Source organism: Pseudopodoces humilis, chromosome 1, assembly GCF_049639895.1.
Source record: "Pseudopodoces humilis isolate 2021_Gansu_Grassland_sample_001 chromosome 1, ASM4963989v1, whole genome shotgun sequence".
In the NCBI taxonomy this organism is placed as follows: domain Eukaryota; kingdom Metazoa; phylum Chordata; class Aves; order Passeriformes; family Paridae; genus Pseudopodoces; species Pseudopodoces humilis.
Genome location: NC_142200.1, coordinates 151,999,770 through 152,015,289, shown reverse-complemented (window position 1 = coordinate 152,015,289; position 15,520 = coordinate 151,999,770). Strand labels below are relative to the sequence as shown.

The window sequence follows — 15,520 nt, the reverse complement described above, 5'->3', positions numbered from 1 at the left end:
TTGAGGCTTCTGTGGGGAGTGGTGTGGGTGGCTTGGGGTCCCTGCAGCAGTGACCAGCCAGCTCATGCAGGACTACTGCTCGTTGCAGGGATTATTGTTTGCCACTGTGGCTCATGCTGGAGGCAGAGGCTCAGGATTGACCTCTCCAGGCTGCCACTGGCACTGTGGCTCCTGGCAGGAGTCCCTGGTGCTGCGAAGCTCGCAGCGGGTTCAGTCACGCTGAGAACACAGTTCATTACCTGCCTGGTACCTGCACAGTCCCTGTACCCACCAACCCTGTGTCCTCCTGGGGACAGCGAGGTCGGTGGTGAAGTCTGCACAGCAAAGCAGTTGCTGCTTGTCCTCTCTTGTGCCCCATCTTCCCGTTGTCTCTCTGCTCAGAATGTTGGTCCATGGCTTCCTCTGGGGGGTGGGAGCTGTGGCAGGGCTGGAGGGGCACAGCCTTAGTGCCTTAGTGCTCAGGGGGTCTTTGCCCCGCTCCTGTTACAGTCTTGCAGGCCCATGGTGTTCCAAACACCCGCTTGACATCCCACAGACTTTGATGCTCTGTGTGGGCGCTGCCCACCTTGCCCTGGGAGAGCTGCTGGTGCAGCCCCAACTTGCCCTCCTGGGGGGTGCAGCTGCAGTTATCAGCCCTTGGAAAAGCTGGATGTAGGAGTCCTGGCAGAAAGCCAAGCCAGCGCTCTCTGTTTCCAGAACCTGGAGTGCTTTGTTTACAGCACGCTGTGATAGCCATCCAGCACCACGATCTGCATCCAGACATACCCACAGAAGTCAGGGGGATGTTCCAAGTGCTGCTCCCAGCCCTGGAGGGGTTCGGCTGGGATTGAGGGGTGATGGGGGATTTCAGGGTTTGTTACCCAAGAAAGATGTAAAGAGCTGATCCTTTTGTAGTGGGCGAGGGAGGGCAACCACCCTTGGGACTGGAGAGCAAAGTTAACACAGAGTCTGGCCAGCTTAGACTGACCCAGGTGATCATGGTCAGTGGTTCAGAGCATTTCTGGGTATCCAGGTGTTGGCTGGTGCCGTTCCAGAGAGGCTCTCTAATAAGTATGGTCTTGGAAAAACTGGACTGTTTTGGAATTGGAGTTGTCCCTGTTCATGAAGGGACTTTGTGATGGGTACAGCATCTCTGATGGCTCAGGAGGCATTCCTCATCTGAGGGAACAGCATGGAGCTGCCTCAGGGAGGTTTAGGTTGGATATCAGGAAAGAGCTCTTTCCCCAGAGGGTGCTGGCACTGCCCAGGCCCCCCTGGGAATGGGCACGGCCCTGAGGCTGCCAGAGCTCAGGGAATGTTTGGACAACACTCACAGGCACAAGATGGGATTGTTGGGGTGTCTGTGCAGGGCCAGGGGTGAGACTTGTGGGTGTCTTCTAGTTCAGGATATTCCGTGATTCTGTGATCACAGCTGTGTCCCCTCTCCCAGAGAGATGCCCTGCTTTTTGAGGTTGTTTAGGGTACCTCCCTTCACTCTCGTGTATGGAGTACTGATGTGCAGGGCATGTGAGGGAAGGCTTCTGAGAGAAGACAGAACTGTTTTCTCATGAATTGAGTGAAGTTTGCATAGTGAGTTGGGTAGGTCGTGATAAGTATCACCTCATGTTGGTACTTGCCTTGGTTGAGCTGGGAGCCTTGATGAGAGGCAGAGGTGTCTTGGTGGGGTTAGGGATGCCTTGGATGCTGATGCCAGTCTGGTGTTTGCACTTTGGCAGAGCCTGAGAGTTCTGGAAGGTCAGGGGGGAGCTGTTGGGACAATACTCTGGAGAGCTCAGTTCTTAGGACGAGGTCAGAGGGTGTGCGTGGTGGGTGCAGAGGTGTCTGACTGCAGTCACAGGCTGCCTTAGGGAGGGGGAATCCTGTGCCTTCAGTGTTCACCTGCCAGTGTTCGTGGAGCTGCGCAGCTGGAGCCGAGGTCAGGCACATTGGGAAGAGGTTTTTGCTGGAGTGCTGTGATGGGAGGTTGAGTTACCCGTCTTTCTGTGTCACTCTCTGCTGGGTTTTCCCTTCCAGCAGACCCTGTCCCACCATCACAGCAGGGTTTAGTCTGGGTCTTTTGACAGTGTTTGGATGGGGGCTGGAGAGCAGCAGGTGCCAAGAGTTTGAAATGCCTGGATCTTCCAGAGTCTGCGCTGACCTCAGAGCACAGTGACACCAGCTGCTGCTGCCCATGGCATGGTGACAAAGCAAGGGTGGCAGTTCCTAAGCATGCCCTTTCCCAGAGAGATGCAGCATTGTCTCCTTTAGTTGCTGCAGAGTGTTTAAAGCTCTGCTGAGATAATCCTTGCCAAAGTCGTGTCCTGCAGTGGGTTTCCATACTGGCTCAGTGCTGACTGGAACATTGGGACCAAGCACCTGTGCTGGTCCTTGACCTGGAGAAATCCCCCTCCTGCCAGCGTTGCTGCGGTAGAAGCTTTATCAGGCTGGCCTGGGAGGGGGGGCTGTGCCCAGGAAGGGTGGCTGTGCCCAAGCACGCCGCCTCTGCCTCCCTTTGATCTCTGTGTGTGATCAGGTGGGTCCATTCGTGTGACCGCAGTGGTGGTCACAAGTGGCCTCAGTGTGTGTGGCCTCTGCTGTGTTTGCGCAGCCTCTGACCTGGTTTCGAGGCTGGCTTCATGTCCAGGGTTGCAGTGTCCAAGGGAGTTCCATCATGGCTTGGATAATGAGTTGGTTAATTATTAGTTGCTGTGTAGGGAGACCAGATGTGTCTGGCACTGGCGCTTCTGGAGCACAGGGTAGATGAACCTGCTGCACATCATCCCCTGGAGCGAGCAGCTGGGATGAGGAGATGAATTTGGCCGGCCATCCCCTTTCTCCTCCCAGCCTCCCCACAGCATGTGGGTGCTGGGAGCTGTGGGTTTGTGGCTGAGCCCCCTCCAGGCTGTCTTCAGGGCACAGAGAGCTGCGGTGTGCGAGCTCTATGAGGGAGCGTGCTGATCCTGCCTCCTTGGTGCGCGACACTGCTGTCCCACAGCAGGGTCTGGTCTGTAGGTCCTGAAGGTGTCCAGGATGACCAACTGACCAAGGGACATCAGCTGCAGAGTGCCTTCTTTATGTCCTTCTTCTGTCTGTTCTTCTGCATGGCAGAGGCTCTGCCCATCCCACCTTCCAAATTCCCACCTTCTGCAGTAGAGCTGCCTGTGCCGGGAAACCTCCATCAACAGAAGCTTCTGGGGAGTAACAGAATTTTCCTGAATTTTCCTAGGCCGGTCTGGACTGATCTCCTCTTGTATGGTTGTGTGGTGGAGCCAAGGATGCTGTTGGGCTGTGCTGAAGCTCTTGGAATGACAGTGGTTGCCTGAGCCCACGGCTTTGGCTTTGGAGGTCATTTACACCTGGTGAAGGTGTTGAACTGCAGCACGGACATCCTGGTCCCTTCTGTACGATTAAAGAACAAGGAGAAGATGCAGGAAAAGTGACCAGGTGTATTTTCATCTGGAATTGCAGGTGATGCAGCCAGTCCAGCAGTGAAGCTATCCAGTAAATCATGACTCCCTGATGCTACATGAAGCTCAGTGCTCAGTGGGAGATCAGTCCCTGGAGGTGTCTCCTGCTGGAGGCAATCCCTGCCGAAGGAGCTGGCACCAGCGCCCAGGTGCTGCGGGGAAGGTGCTCTGCTCACCTGCCTGCCGGGATTTGGGGCTGTGTGCTTCCCCACGGTTCCAGCTTCACCCAGGAGGATGTGGTGCCTGTTCCAGAGGGGCTGGGCACCCCTGCACCCCTCCGGCTCAGTGTGCTGGGTGGGGAGGGTCGGGAGGCCCGGCAGGAAATGGGGAAGGTCTGGAAGCCGCAGAGGGAATGGTGCTGTTCCAGGGGGGCTCCATATCAGACTTGGACCTTTCCTGCTGCTCTGGTGTGTAACAGCTGCAGCAACACACAGGGTGTGTGTATAATGTCACACTGACATTCGTAGCCATGAGTGCAGGGATTTGCTGTGTTCTGCATTTTGGCAACCAAGGACGAACACCTGTATGGACAGAGCTGACATCGGGCTCGTGTCACTGGTTTTCAGCAGCCGGCTGCTTGGTTTGAGGTTGTTTTGGGTGGAGAAACTGCTCGTGAGCTGCCCTTTGGCAGTTCTGTGGGTGTGATCCGTGCCTGCCCGCACACACTGCTGTGGGAGCTGATGGTGGAGGAGGGAAGCAAGTACAAGAAATCCGGGGAGGGGAGAAGGAGGCTCCATCCTGAGGGGTGTCTGAGGCCTGGGTGACAGAGCTGTCCCTGCGAGCTGTTCCTGTGTGCAGGTGGCTTCAGGACACAGCCCCAGTGATGTGAGAGATGTCTTCAGGTCTGTGGATGGCTCATCTGTGCAGATGTGGGTCCCCCAGCTGTCAGGGTGGTGTGCACATGTTGTGTGTGACCCCTGTGTGGTGAGAGGAGGGTGATTGGCGTGTCCTGGGGCAGAACAGGGGGTATAAAAAGGACCAGGGGACACTTACAGTGACAGACTGTAAGTCATGCAGTTGTGGCACGGACCACAGCCTGACACATGGAAGTGGATTGTGCTCCAAACCCTCAGGCCTTCCTTGACTGGCTGATTGTCACAGAATCACTGAATCATTGAGGCTGGAAAATCCTCTCAGACCATCCAGTCCAACCATTCCCCTGGCAGTGCCATGGCCCCCCCCAGCCCGTGTTCCCCAGTGCCACATCCACGTAGCTTTTAAATCTCTCCAGGAATGGTGACCACTGCTCTGCACCAGGGCTGGACAGCTGATTCAGGGAAGAAGTATTTTCAGTATCAAACCTGAACCTCCCCTGGTGCAACAAGAGGCCATTTCCTCTTGTCATATCCTGATGGCCTAGAGTACCTTGTCCAGGTGGTAGGTGGGAAGCTTTCCCACATGCTGAGAGTGCAGGCAGAGGACACAAGCCTGCTCTGGAGTGTGGACATGTATGGCCTCTTTGCCTGCCAGGCACTGCCCTCCTCATCCTTAATTAATCTGTGCAGGAGGAAGCTGCTTCAGCTCAGCTGATGAGGCAGGAGAGAGGCTGGGGGCTGAGTGAAAGTGCTGCTCCAGACAGGTGTTCAGAGTCACGGCAGGGTGTTCCACTGAACAAGAGGTGTGTGTTCACTGAGGTGGTGCTCACTTGAAGAGCTGGTGTGTACAGGTCTGGCACAGGCTGGCAAAGGAACACAGGGGTCATCTTCTCCTGACACTGTGACCTTGGCTCCAGGAGGATCAGAGGGACCACGCCCCTCCAAGATCTGCATCTCAGTAACTCCTGGGCAATTGTGAAGGAAGGGAGACTCCAGCTGCACTGTGTAAAGTGGTGCTCGCACCCTGGCATGGTGCTGAGTGGAGACAGGGTGGGTGCAGGCAGTGTGCTGGGCTGTGCTGGGACCCCTGGGCTGTGCTGGGACCCCTGTTCTGTGCTGGGACCCCTGTTCTGTTCCAGGACCCCTGTTCTGTGCTGGGACCCCTGTTCTGTGCTGGGACCCCTGTTCTGTGTCAGGACCCCTGTTCTGTGCTGGGACCCCTGTTCTGTTCCAGGACCCCTGTTCTGTTCCAGGACCCCTGTTCTGTTCCAGGACCCCTGTTCTGTGCTGGGACCCCTGTTCTGTTCCAGGACCCCTGTTCTGTGTCAGGACCCCTGTTCTGTTCCAGGACCCCTGTTCTGTGTCAGGACCCCTGTTCTGTGCTGGGACCCCTGTTCTGTGTCAGGACCCCTGTTCTGTGTCAGGACCCCTGTTCTGTGTCAGGACCCCTGTTCTGTGCTGGGACCCCTGTTCTGTGTCAGGACCCCTGTTCTGTGCTGGGACCCCTGTTCTGTGTCAGGACCCCTGTTCTGTGTCAGGACCCCTGTTCTGTGTCAGGACCCCTGTTCTGTTCCAGGACCCCTGTTCTGTGTCAGGACCCCTGTTCTGTTCCAGGACCCCTGTTCTGTGTCAGGACCCCTGTTCTGTTCCAGGACCCCTGTTCTGTGTCAGGACCCCTGTTCTGTTCCAGGACCCCTGTTCTGTGTCAGGACCCCTGTTCTGTGTCAGGACCCCTGTTCTGTTCCAGGACCCCTGTTCTGTGTCAGGACCCCTGTTCTGTTCCAGGACCCCTGTTCTGTTCCAGGACCCCTGTTCTGTCAGTGCCACACGTGCCAGGTGGGTCACCAGGACCTGTGGGTGGCCTGGCTGACATTCAGGCCTGGCAGATGCTGGAGCCAGCGGGCAGGCACGCAGGGGTGCCTGCTGTTGGGGTAAGGTGTGCTAGTGGGAGCGAGGAGCGGGGTGTGTTGTGTGGCTGAATACAGTCCTGCTGACCTTGTATTGTCAGTGTTCATTGAGGTTTACTCTGGGGCTTTCTCAGCAAGTGGACAATCAAAGTGTAGCACACTCTTGAACCTGGATGAAAAAACGGACGAGGATCTGTTGGGACGGTTGGTGTGGGAGGCAGCTGGCAGCTGTTGGGGCAGCTTGTCCTGGTCATCCTTGGGCAGATCCAGAGCAAGCCCAGCTGGCTCCCTCCGGGGCTCTCCCTGCCCCTCCTTGTTCCCAAGGCCCACCACTGAGTGTGTGTGCCTTGTGCTCCACTCAGAACCTGCCAAAACCCCGCTGTGTGCAGAGAAACAGCTCGAGTGTGCACTGCCTGCTCCCACCAGGGAATGCTGCGGACAGAGAAGGCCTGGATGGTGCTTTGTCTGTCACGTTACCTGCCAAAGAAGCTGAGCAGGGCAGAAGTCCCAAGTGGAGGCGACAGCTTTTTTTAGAGCCAGTGATGCAGTTGGAAATACAGGTGTGCTGTTAACCTTTTGGAAAGGGCTCAAAAATGTATCATTTTCCTCCTGACTGATGAATTGTATTAATAAAAACATTACCTCTGCCTAAAAAAGGAAAGGGCAGGTGAAAGACGCCACAGAGAAACAATTTCCTCAGGATAGCTATAAATAACCTGGTGTTCCTGCACCAGACTTGGGGATTATTTGTCCATAACTCGTGGAAAAGGAGTGTTCCTAAGTCAGCCAAGGAAGGTAATCTGCAGGTAGGAGCACCACGTTCACACCTTTCTTGAACATGATGGATGAATGTTGTGGCCTGTGGGTGCTGGTGGCTGCACAGAAGGGTGGCAAGAGCACAGTGCCGGGTCCTGGTTTGTTGCTTTGTGCTCTCTGAGCAGCTTAGCCAGCCCTCTGTCAGGGGGAGCAGGAGTGGGCTCTTCCCCATGGCTTTGGGCTGTCCAGTGAGGTGAGAGAGGGCAGAGGAAGCTTTAGCCTGGAGATGGAGGTTGTTTGTCCAATCTCCCCCAAGGAGTTACTAGGGCTGGGACATGAGTTGGGGTAAGGGCAGGCGCTGGTGGGCTCTGGCAGGCTCTGGAGTGCTGCCCACAACACAAGATAGAGGCTCCCAGGGACGGAGCCCCTCTGCTCTGGAGCCAGGTTGGGACAGCTGGGAATGTTCCCCTGGAGAGGAGAGCACCCCAGGGAGAGCTCAGAGCCCCTTCCAATACCTGGAGGGCTCCAGGAAAGCTGGAGAGGGACTTTGGATAAGGCATGGAGGGAGAGAAAAGGGAGAATGCCTTCCCACTGCCAGAGGGCAGAGATAGATGGGGTATTGGGAAGGAATTGTTTCCTGTGAGGGTGGTTTGGGGACTGCTGGAGCAGGCACTAGGAGTTGTGATTGTGGGCTTGGGGCTGCTGGGGGAGGTCTGGAGCCACCCTCCCTGTGGCCTCAGGTGACACTGGAGCAGTGGCAATGCCCAGGTCACCGTGTTTGGTTGCTGTCTGCTTTTGGGTCTGGTGGATTTGCTGCTTCCCTTTTGAGCCCATCTGAGATTCCCATTCCTGTGATAGTCTGTGGCCACAGATCTGGCAGGTTTGTTACAGGCTCCTGAAGATGCAGAGCTCCCACACGTTTCTGGTCTCCAAAAATCCTTGCTGTTTGTGTGTGATAAACACGCAGGAGGTGCTGCTCCTATGGGTCCTGCCCTGGAGCTGGTGTTGGATGGAAGGTCTGACCTCCCCAAGGCGAGTGAGGGACTGAGGTTTGTCAGGAGGGGCTGCTGGCTGCTTGTGGAACTCAAACCTGTTACAGGCTCCTGCTCCTCTTCCAGATGCTCTGTGGCAGGGTGGGGGTGTTTCCTCAAGCCATTCTGGATTGCCACAGCCTCTGTAAGCCTATTGCAGCATGCTGCCAGTTCCATAATATGCAACAATAAATTGTGTTTGTGTTCAGTCAGGAGCGTGGCTGCAATCCTGGCAGCAGCTCCCCCGCTGCTCAGCCTGCAGGGCTCGGGGTGCTGCCACACGCGCTCAGCTCTGGGCTCTTGTGCAGCTGCTGCTCCCCAAAAGGATGGCTGGTCCCTGGTGCTTCCCTTGTTCTCTGTGCCTTGGGGCAGGGGATGCTGAGGGCGTTTTTGTGCTCCTGCAAGGTTGAAGGGAGGGTTCCAGCCAGTGGTACCTGGCCTCTTTGCTGCCATACTGCTCCTGCCCTTGGCTCAGCTGCTCCTGCTCCTCCCCGTGTGGGGCTCGGGCTGTGCTGGGTGCTTGTGCAGCTGTGTCTCTGGAGCAGAAGAGCAGGAAGAGCCATATATCTGTCTGGAGGGAGCAGGGAGAGTGTAGCAGGATCCTTGCTGGGATCTTGAGTGTAACCTGATGATTTCTTCCCTCTGTCTGCAGATTCATTTGTGAACAGCCAGGAATGGACCCTGAGTCGCTCGGTACCTGAGCTGAAGGTGGTAAGTACTTGTGGCTTGTGCCTGGGACACCCCTGGTTCCCCAAACCAGCAAGAAAATGCTGCATTTTTGTGTGGCCAGGTGGAAACACACAGAGGCTTCAGCCTCAGAAGGGAGAGGGGAGCTGGGGCTGCCGCCGTGCCAGGGAAGGACAGGGGTTTCTCAGCAGCTCATCCTCTGAGGGGTGAGCCAGAGGTTGTTGATCTGTGAGAGCACTTGGATGAGAAGGTGAAAAGACACCATCTGAGCTGCTCAGCCTCGCTGCTGGCCTGGCAGAGCTGTGATGCTGTCTGGGTGCTGCTCCTCAAGCTGCTGTAGCAGAAGGAGGTGCAGATCCCAGCTGGTGGTTCAGGTACAGGCCCCTGGCAGTCACCCCTGGAGCAGCTGTCCTGGGATGGGAGCTGTCACTGCTCCTTCAGAGCCTCACTGATCTCAGCTCTGTGCTGGTGCTCCCCTGCCTCTGCCAAGGTGTCCCTGCCCTGCCGGGGTGCTGGAGGGTGACACAGTCCTGCCAGACTTGAGGGATGAGGCTCCCCGGGTCTGTCAGCGCAGGGTGGGTTTCCCCAGGTCATGCCATTGCAAGGCTTCACCATCTTCCTGTGGGATGTGGTCTCTGTGGTCAGGGGGCTGCCCTGACCCTCTTGCCCCAGCACAGCCCCTCCAGTGGGACAGGGTCAGTGCTGTGGGCTCGGGGGAGCCAGGAGGCGGTGTCGGGGTGGGCAGGATGCTGCAGGTGCTGCAGTTCCTCCCTCTGCTCTTCCTGTGCTCTCTGTGCCAGTCCTCAGCTCCCCTTACAGGCTCCTGCCATGTGCCCTTCAGTTTTTATTCCCCTCAGCTTTTGTGAGATTAACTTTCTTCAATATTACTTGAAAAAACAAAAGAAGAAAATTCTTTGTGTAAAACATTTCCAGCACCGTCCTGCCACAGTGTCTCTTACCTGCAGTTAAGTGAAAATCAAACCAAACTTCATATATTCATTTGTTCATTTACCTCTGAAGTGCATTTTTAAAAACACTCTCAGAGTTGTTTGGGTGTTGCTGCCTGATGTTGAGGCCCTGCAAGGCTGCGAAGCCATGCTGCCACCTAAACCATCCTATTGCTTTTCATTCTTCCTCAAGTAGCACAGCCCTTTCCCCAGGTTTTGCATGACCTCTGGGGATCTCTGTTGCTCCTGGATTTGATCCAGCCAAAGCAGCTCTTCTAAAAGTCTGGAGGCCTTTTAGAGTCCTAGTTTAGAGTGACAGAATCATTTGGGTTGGAAAAGCCTTTGGAGATCACTGAGTCCAGCTGCTTCCCCAGCACTGCCAAGGCCATCACTGGCTGTGTCTCCAGGTGCCACATTCACAGGGCTTTTAAACCTCTGCAGGGATGGGGACTCCACCCCTGCCCTGGACAGCTGTGCCAGGGCTGGGCAGCCCTAACAAAGGAAGGAATTTTCAAACACCCAACCTGAGCCTGCCTGGCCCAGCCTGAGGCCGTTCCCTCTCCTCCTGTCCCTGTTCCCTGGGAGCAGAGCCCGACCCCCCCGGCTGTCCCCTCCTGCCAGGGACTTGTGCAGAGCCAGAAATTCCCCCTGAGCCTCCTTTGCTCCAGGCTGAGCCCCTTCCCAGCTCCCTCAGGAATTCTCCAGCCCTTTCCCAGCTCCCTCAGCCCCTCCTGGGGCTCCAGCCCCTTCCCAGCTCTGTTCCCTGGACACTCTCCAGCCCCTCAGGGTCCTTCTTGTCATGAGTGCCCCAACACTGACCCCAGCAAGAAATGTTTCCAAGTTTCAATTCCTTCCCATTTTCAAGTAATTCTGTCTCCTCTGTCTCTCCTGCAGGAGTTGAGGGTCTCGCTGCTCTCCCTGCTTGTGTTCCCAAGCATTCAGGATGCTTTCTCCAAAGTCTTTGAATAATTTGATGTATTTAAGATACGTTCAGCAGTTTTCCCTCCCTCAGTTTGCCCCCAAAAGCTCCCTCCCAGTGCTGAAGGCCAGGAGGAAGCTGTGACTGAGCAGTTTTTGCAGAGGGGCACTGACAGTGCCTCCTGGCAGGACTTGTCCCCTGGACCTGGCACTGGGCAGTGCCGGCACAGAGCTGACTGCGTTCCCACATTCTCCCAAAAATCATGGAACAGAGGCTCCCACAGTGCTTACACACCTTGTATGGCTCTAGTTTGCTGCCTCTCAGGGGCTGTGCTCCTCAGGATTGTCAGTTCTGTGGTTGGCTTGAAGCTCCAGGTGAGCTCAAGGACACGGCAGAGCAGCCAGATTTTGGTGAGATACAGGTCAGGGTTTGTACTGTGTGCAAACAAAGTGTAACTGCAGCCTCTGTCCAAGTTTTAGAGCTAAATGCCATTGGAGTGTTTATCTTTGGTGTGGTGTGGCACCCTTGGAGCCAGATGGCCTCAGGAACCGCTTGGAGCCATGGCCAGCCTGGCACTGAAGCCCTGAGCCCAGAGCTGAGCTCTCGGAGTTTCTCCTGTGAAACCTTTAGTGCTCCCACCTGGAGAGCTGTGTCCATGTCAGAGCCCCCACCAAAACATAGAGATGGACCTGGAGTGAGTCCAGAGGAGGCCATGCAGATGCTCTGAAGGCTGAAACCCCTCTGGAGCCAGGCTGGGAGAGCTGGGGGCGTTCAGCCTGGAGAAGAGAAGGCTCTGGAGACACTAGATCGCTTTCAGTGCTTGAAGGGGCTCCAGGAAAGCTGGAGAGAGATTTGGGATAAGAGCCTGGAGTGACAGGACAAAGGGGAATGGCTTCCCATGGACAGAGTGCAGGGTTAGATGGAATATTGGGAAAGAATTCATCCCTGTGAGACTGGTGAGGCCCTGGCACAGGTTGCCCAGAGAAGCTGCCCCTGGATCCCTGGAAGTGTCCAAGGCCAGGCTGGATGGGGTTTGGAGCAATCTGGGATAGTGGAAGGTGTCCCTGTCCATGGCAGGGGTGCAGCGAGCTGGGCTTGAAGGTCCCTTCCAGCACAAACCATTGTGGGATTCCGTGATTGTGTGATTCTCCTGGTTAGACTGCAGAGCAGGCAGGGCTCAGGCAGGGGATGGGCTGTTCCCATCTCCATGAGCTGGTGCAGCCCCTGGCCCAGCGTGGCTCCAGGGACGCGTGCGCAGGACCGGGCAGGGCTGCAGCCCAGCCGTGTTCTCGGTGTTGTTGCCTGTGTGAAGGCACTGTCAGCATCTGTAGTTGCTCTGAGGGGTGGCAGATGTGGCAGTGGTGAGAGCAGCCCCTGGGAGCCCATTGATCAGTGCTCCTGGTACAAGTGCTGGCTCCGTCGGTACAAGAGGAGCTGGCGCGCAGGGTGCTGTCCTGTGCTCTGTGCCACGGAGAGGGGCCACTCTTCCTCGTGGGGGACATGTGCATGGCCCAGGGCAGGACCCTTGGCAGCACCCAGGGCAGCAGGAGCATTTGAGTGCCTGGCTGGGAGCTGGAGAACCTGCCTGGTGGTGACTCACCTGCCAAGCTCATCCCTGTGCCTGGAACAGTTTGGCTGTAAACTTCCATGGTGGCAGAGGCAGCTTCAGTGTTCGTAGCCACTCCTCACCCCACGTCTTCCAGCACTGGTGTGGCCACATGAGTGTACAGAATCACAGAACCATTAAGGCTGGAAAAGCCCTTTAAGGTCATCAAGTCCAACCATCAACCAGCACCACCACCATGTTCATCACTAAACTATATTCTCAAGTGCCACGTCCACATTCTTGGAACACTTGGAGGAGGTTACTTGGTTCACCTTCAGCTGAAAGTGACCCCTTCCCTTTTTGTGGGAAAGGGATACTTGATGTCCAACCTAGACCTCCCCTGATGAAATGTGAGGATATTACCTCTTGTCCTGTTGTTAGTTACTTGGGAGCAGAGCCCAATGCCCACCTGACTGCACCCTCCTGTCAGGGAGTTGTGGAATGAGAAGGTTCCCCCTGAGCTTCCTTTCTCCAGGCTGAGCCCCTCCTGCTCCTTCAGCCAGTTCTCATCAGACTTGTGCTCCAGATCCTTCTGTACACACCTGGTCCCACAATTAAGCAGGATTTAGTGGTCAGGAGGACCCTGGCAACGAGCAGAGCTGGGCTCTGACTGACCCATCCCAGGACACCCACCTGCATTTCATAGCCAGCCTGAGGGTGCTGCAGTCAGATCTGCTTCCACCTAATCAAATTCGGTGCTCGGTAGCTTTATCCTTTGGCTTGGCTGAACATTGGTGCTGGGTGTTCCTGTGTGGGCAGCACCGTTGGCTCCTCTGGGAGACACACGTAGAGCTGCTGTGGTGCTGCTGCCTTGGGCATGAGCACAGGCTGGGCTCCCACCCTGCAGCTGGTCTCTGCTCCCCTTCTACTGGCAGCTGCTGTCCAGAGCTGCAGCACCCTAAAACTGGGCGTGTGTGGGCTGGGAGAAGAGCTTTTCTCCTTCTGAATTGACGTGGGACAGCAAGAGTTCTCCGAGGGGCAGAAAGGCTGTGGGAAGAGCTGAGGTGGCTCTGACATTGCTGGGCCTGTTCAGGGGAGGACAAGAGTACTCACTGCTCTCTGTCCAGTTGGCTGTGCCCCAGTCTCAGCTGCTCTGTGCCTGACTGAGCCCAGTTAGTCCCCTGGCCTCCCACCAAAAGCTGGGCTGGGTCACATCATCCCCGTGTCCTCTCAGGGACACCTCTGCCTCTCATCAGCGTGTGCCCCAGCACTGGTGGTGTCACCTCATGGGGGTGGCCTCGTGTACAGGGACTTGTGCTGGGCACACAGGTGACGTGTGCATCCATTCCAGGGCATCGTGGGGAACCTGTCCAGTGGCAAGTCTGCCCTGGTGCACCGCTACCTGACCGGCACCTACGTGCAGGAGGAGTCTCCAGAGGGTAAGGTCTGGTTCTTGGGGTGCCTGGGGGTGGACTGGGTCCTCACTCCTCTCCCTGGTGCTGAAGGTGATCCCAGTCCCTGCACCTTCTCCACCACTGCCATGGGGCTCTGCTGCTCCCCCAGCCCTCGTTTGGGGTGTCCCCTGCTTGCACCCCCTTACTGACCGGCAGCTTTGCCCCCCCAAGGTGGCCGCTTTAAGAAGGAGATCGTGGTGGATGGTCAGAGCTACTTGCTGCTGATTCGAGATGAAGGGGGCCCCCCTGAGCTCCAGGTAGGAGATCTGTCCTCCCTGTGGCCCCTTCCCAGCTGTGCTGTTGGAGGGACTGGGGGAGGTGTGTGCTGGCTGAGCCCGGTGCGTGGCTGCCCTTGCCGGCTGCTCCGGGCTCGGGTCTCCAGCTGCTCGTCCGCGCTGTAATCCTGCTGCGTCTCCTCAGTTTGCTGCCTGGGTGGATGCAGTGGTGTTTGTCTTCAGCCTGGAGGATGAGATCAGCTTCCAGACCGTCTACAACTACTACCTGCGGCTCTGCAGCTACCGGAACACAGCGGAGGTGCCGATGGTGCTGGTGGGCACGCAGGGTGAGCGGTGCCGGAGCTTCCCCCACACCCCCAGCCTCAGGCGGGAGCCCAGGCCAGCCCCGTGAGCACCGTGGGTGATCCTGGTCCCTGAGCCTTCCGTGGGGCTGAAGGATGATGCTGAGACCCCAGCCCAGGGTGCTGAGGAGGGAGTTCCTGCTCACACCATCTCGGCTTCCCCACAGAGAGCTGCCTCGTTCCATGGGGCTGCTTTCCTCTTGGGAATGGCACGATTCTCTGGTGCTGCCTCCCCTAACTCTGCCAGCACAGGCAGGAAGGAACCCGGGGTGAAGAGTTTTCTGTGTGACAGTAGAGAGCAGGAGCAGGACATGGATGTAGGGAAAAACTCTCCTGGCAGGACAGTTCCTGAGCACTGTGTGACCTGTTCCTGGCCAGGAAGAAGCTCTGAGGCCAGGAAGACAGGCAGGAGCACTGGGAGGGAGTCACAGGGGGTCTGCTCCAGACCCCCATATTAAAAGCAGAGCAAAATCGTTAAACTTTGGATATTTAGAGATCGTGGCATGAATTTTAGGACTGAGTGATCGTGGCTCAGGAGTGGGGTGGCAGCACTGTGGACGCACAGGAGTGGGCAGGTAACGGGGTCAGTGCCCATTGTTCCAGACCAGGTGAGGTCCTAGACTTGATACAGGCACAAAACCATCTGGAGAGCTCGAGAAGGGCTTCCTCACAGTGCAGGTCCCAATTCTTCTGCCCCACCCGAGAAGGTTTGTTCACAGCCCCCACTTGTCCCTGGCTTCGAGGAGTTGGATTCCTCTTCGAAAGGAGGTTTATCCAGAACAGGCAAGCACTTGGTGACTATCTGGGATACAAATTGAGCCTGTATTTTACAGCTGTCCAGGAATTCCTTGGCTGTGGAGACACCCCAGCAGAGTTGACTTCCTCATTAAACCAGGAGGATTTCTCCCTTGGATTCTTTAACATGTAGGGCTTGGCCATGAGCCCTAAAATAGTGGAGACTGACAAATGTGTTTTTATTTGGCAGCTGGGGCTGCCTGGCCTTGGTCCCCACCCCTCCCAGAGGTGTTCTGCCACTGAAATGTCAGTGGCTGGGTGGTTTAGGAAATTGAGTCTGGTTCATTTACGGAGATTCATCCATTTTTCTACGAACGTGGGACTTACGACACAAGCATTTATGGGGCAGTGCTATGGAGGGGGTTCCTCTCTGTGAAGAGAGGGAGGCCAGAAGTGTCATAGGACCAGTGGATAGGTGGGACAGGGTCCTTGTCTTTCAACCTCTTGTCCCTTTGGTTTGCAGATGCCATCAGTGCCACCAACCCCCGCGTCATCGACGACTCCCGGGCACGGAAGCTCTCCAATGATTTGAAGCGCTGCACTTACTACGAGACCTGTGCTACCTACGGCCTGAATGTGGAGAGGGTCTTCCAGGACGGTACCTGCAGCCATGTTGGGGTGCCTGGGCAGGACAGGGCAG

The 15,520-nt window shown here is 56.5% G+C and overlaps 1 protein-coding gene across 3 annotated transcripts in view; it reads left to right on the top strand.

The window, feature by feature from the left end:
* AGAP3 (ArfGAP with GTPase domain, ankyrin repeat and PH domain 3) overlaps positions 1–15,520 on the top strand; it is a 112,915-nt gene that overhangs the window by 32,822 nt on the left and 64,573 nt on the right. For all 3 annotated transcript variants that reach the window (XM_088054141.1, XM_014260690.2, XM_088054146.1), the window contains exons 2-6: positions 8,608–8,666; positions 13,406–13,493; positions 13,680–13,765; positions 13,929–14,070; positions 15,344–15,478. In XM_088054141.1, the coding sequence (XP_087910267.1) occupies positions 8,608–8,666; positions 13,406–13,493; positions 13,680–13,765; positions 13,929–14,070; positions 15,344–15,478 (510 nt within the window). The remainder of the gene's footprint in view (positions 1–8,607; positions 8,667–13,405; positions 13,494–13,679; positions 13,766–13,928; positions 14,071–15,343; positions 15,479–15,520) is intronic.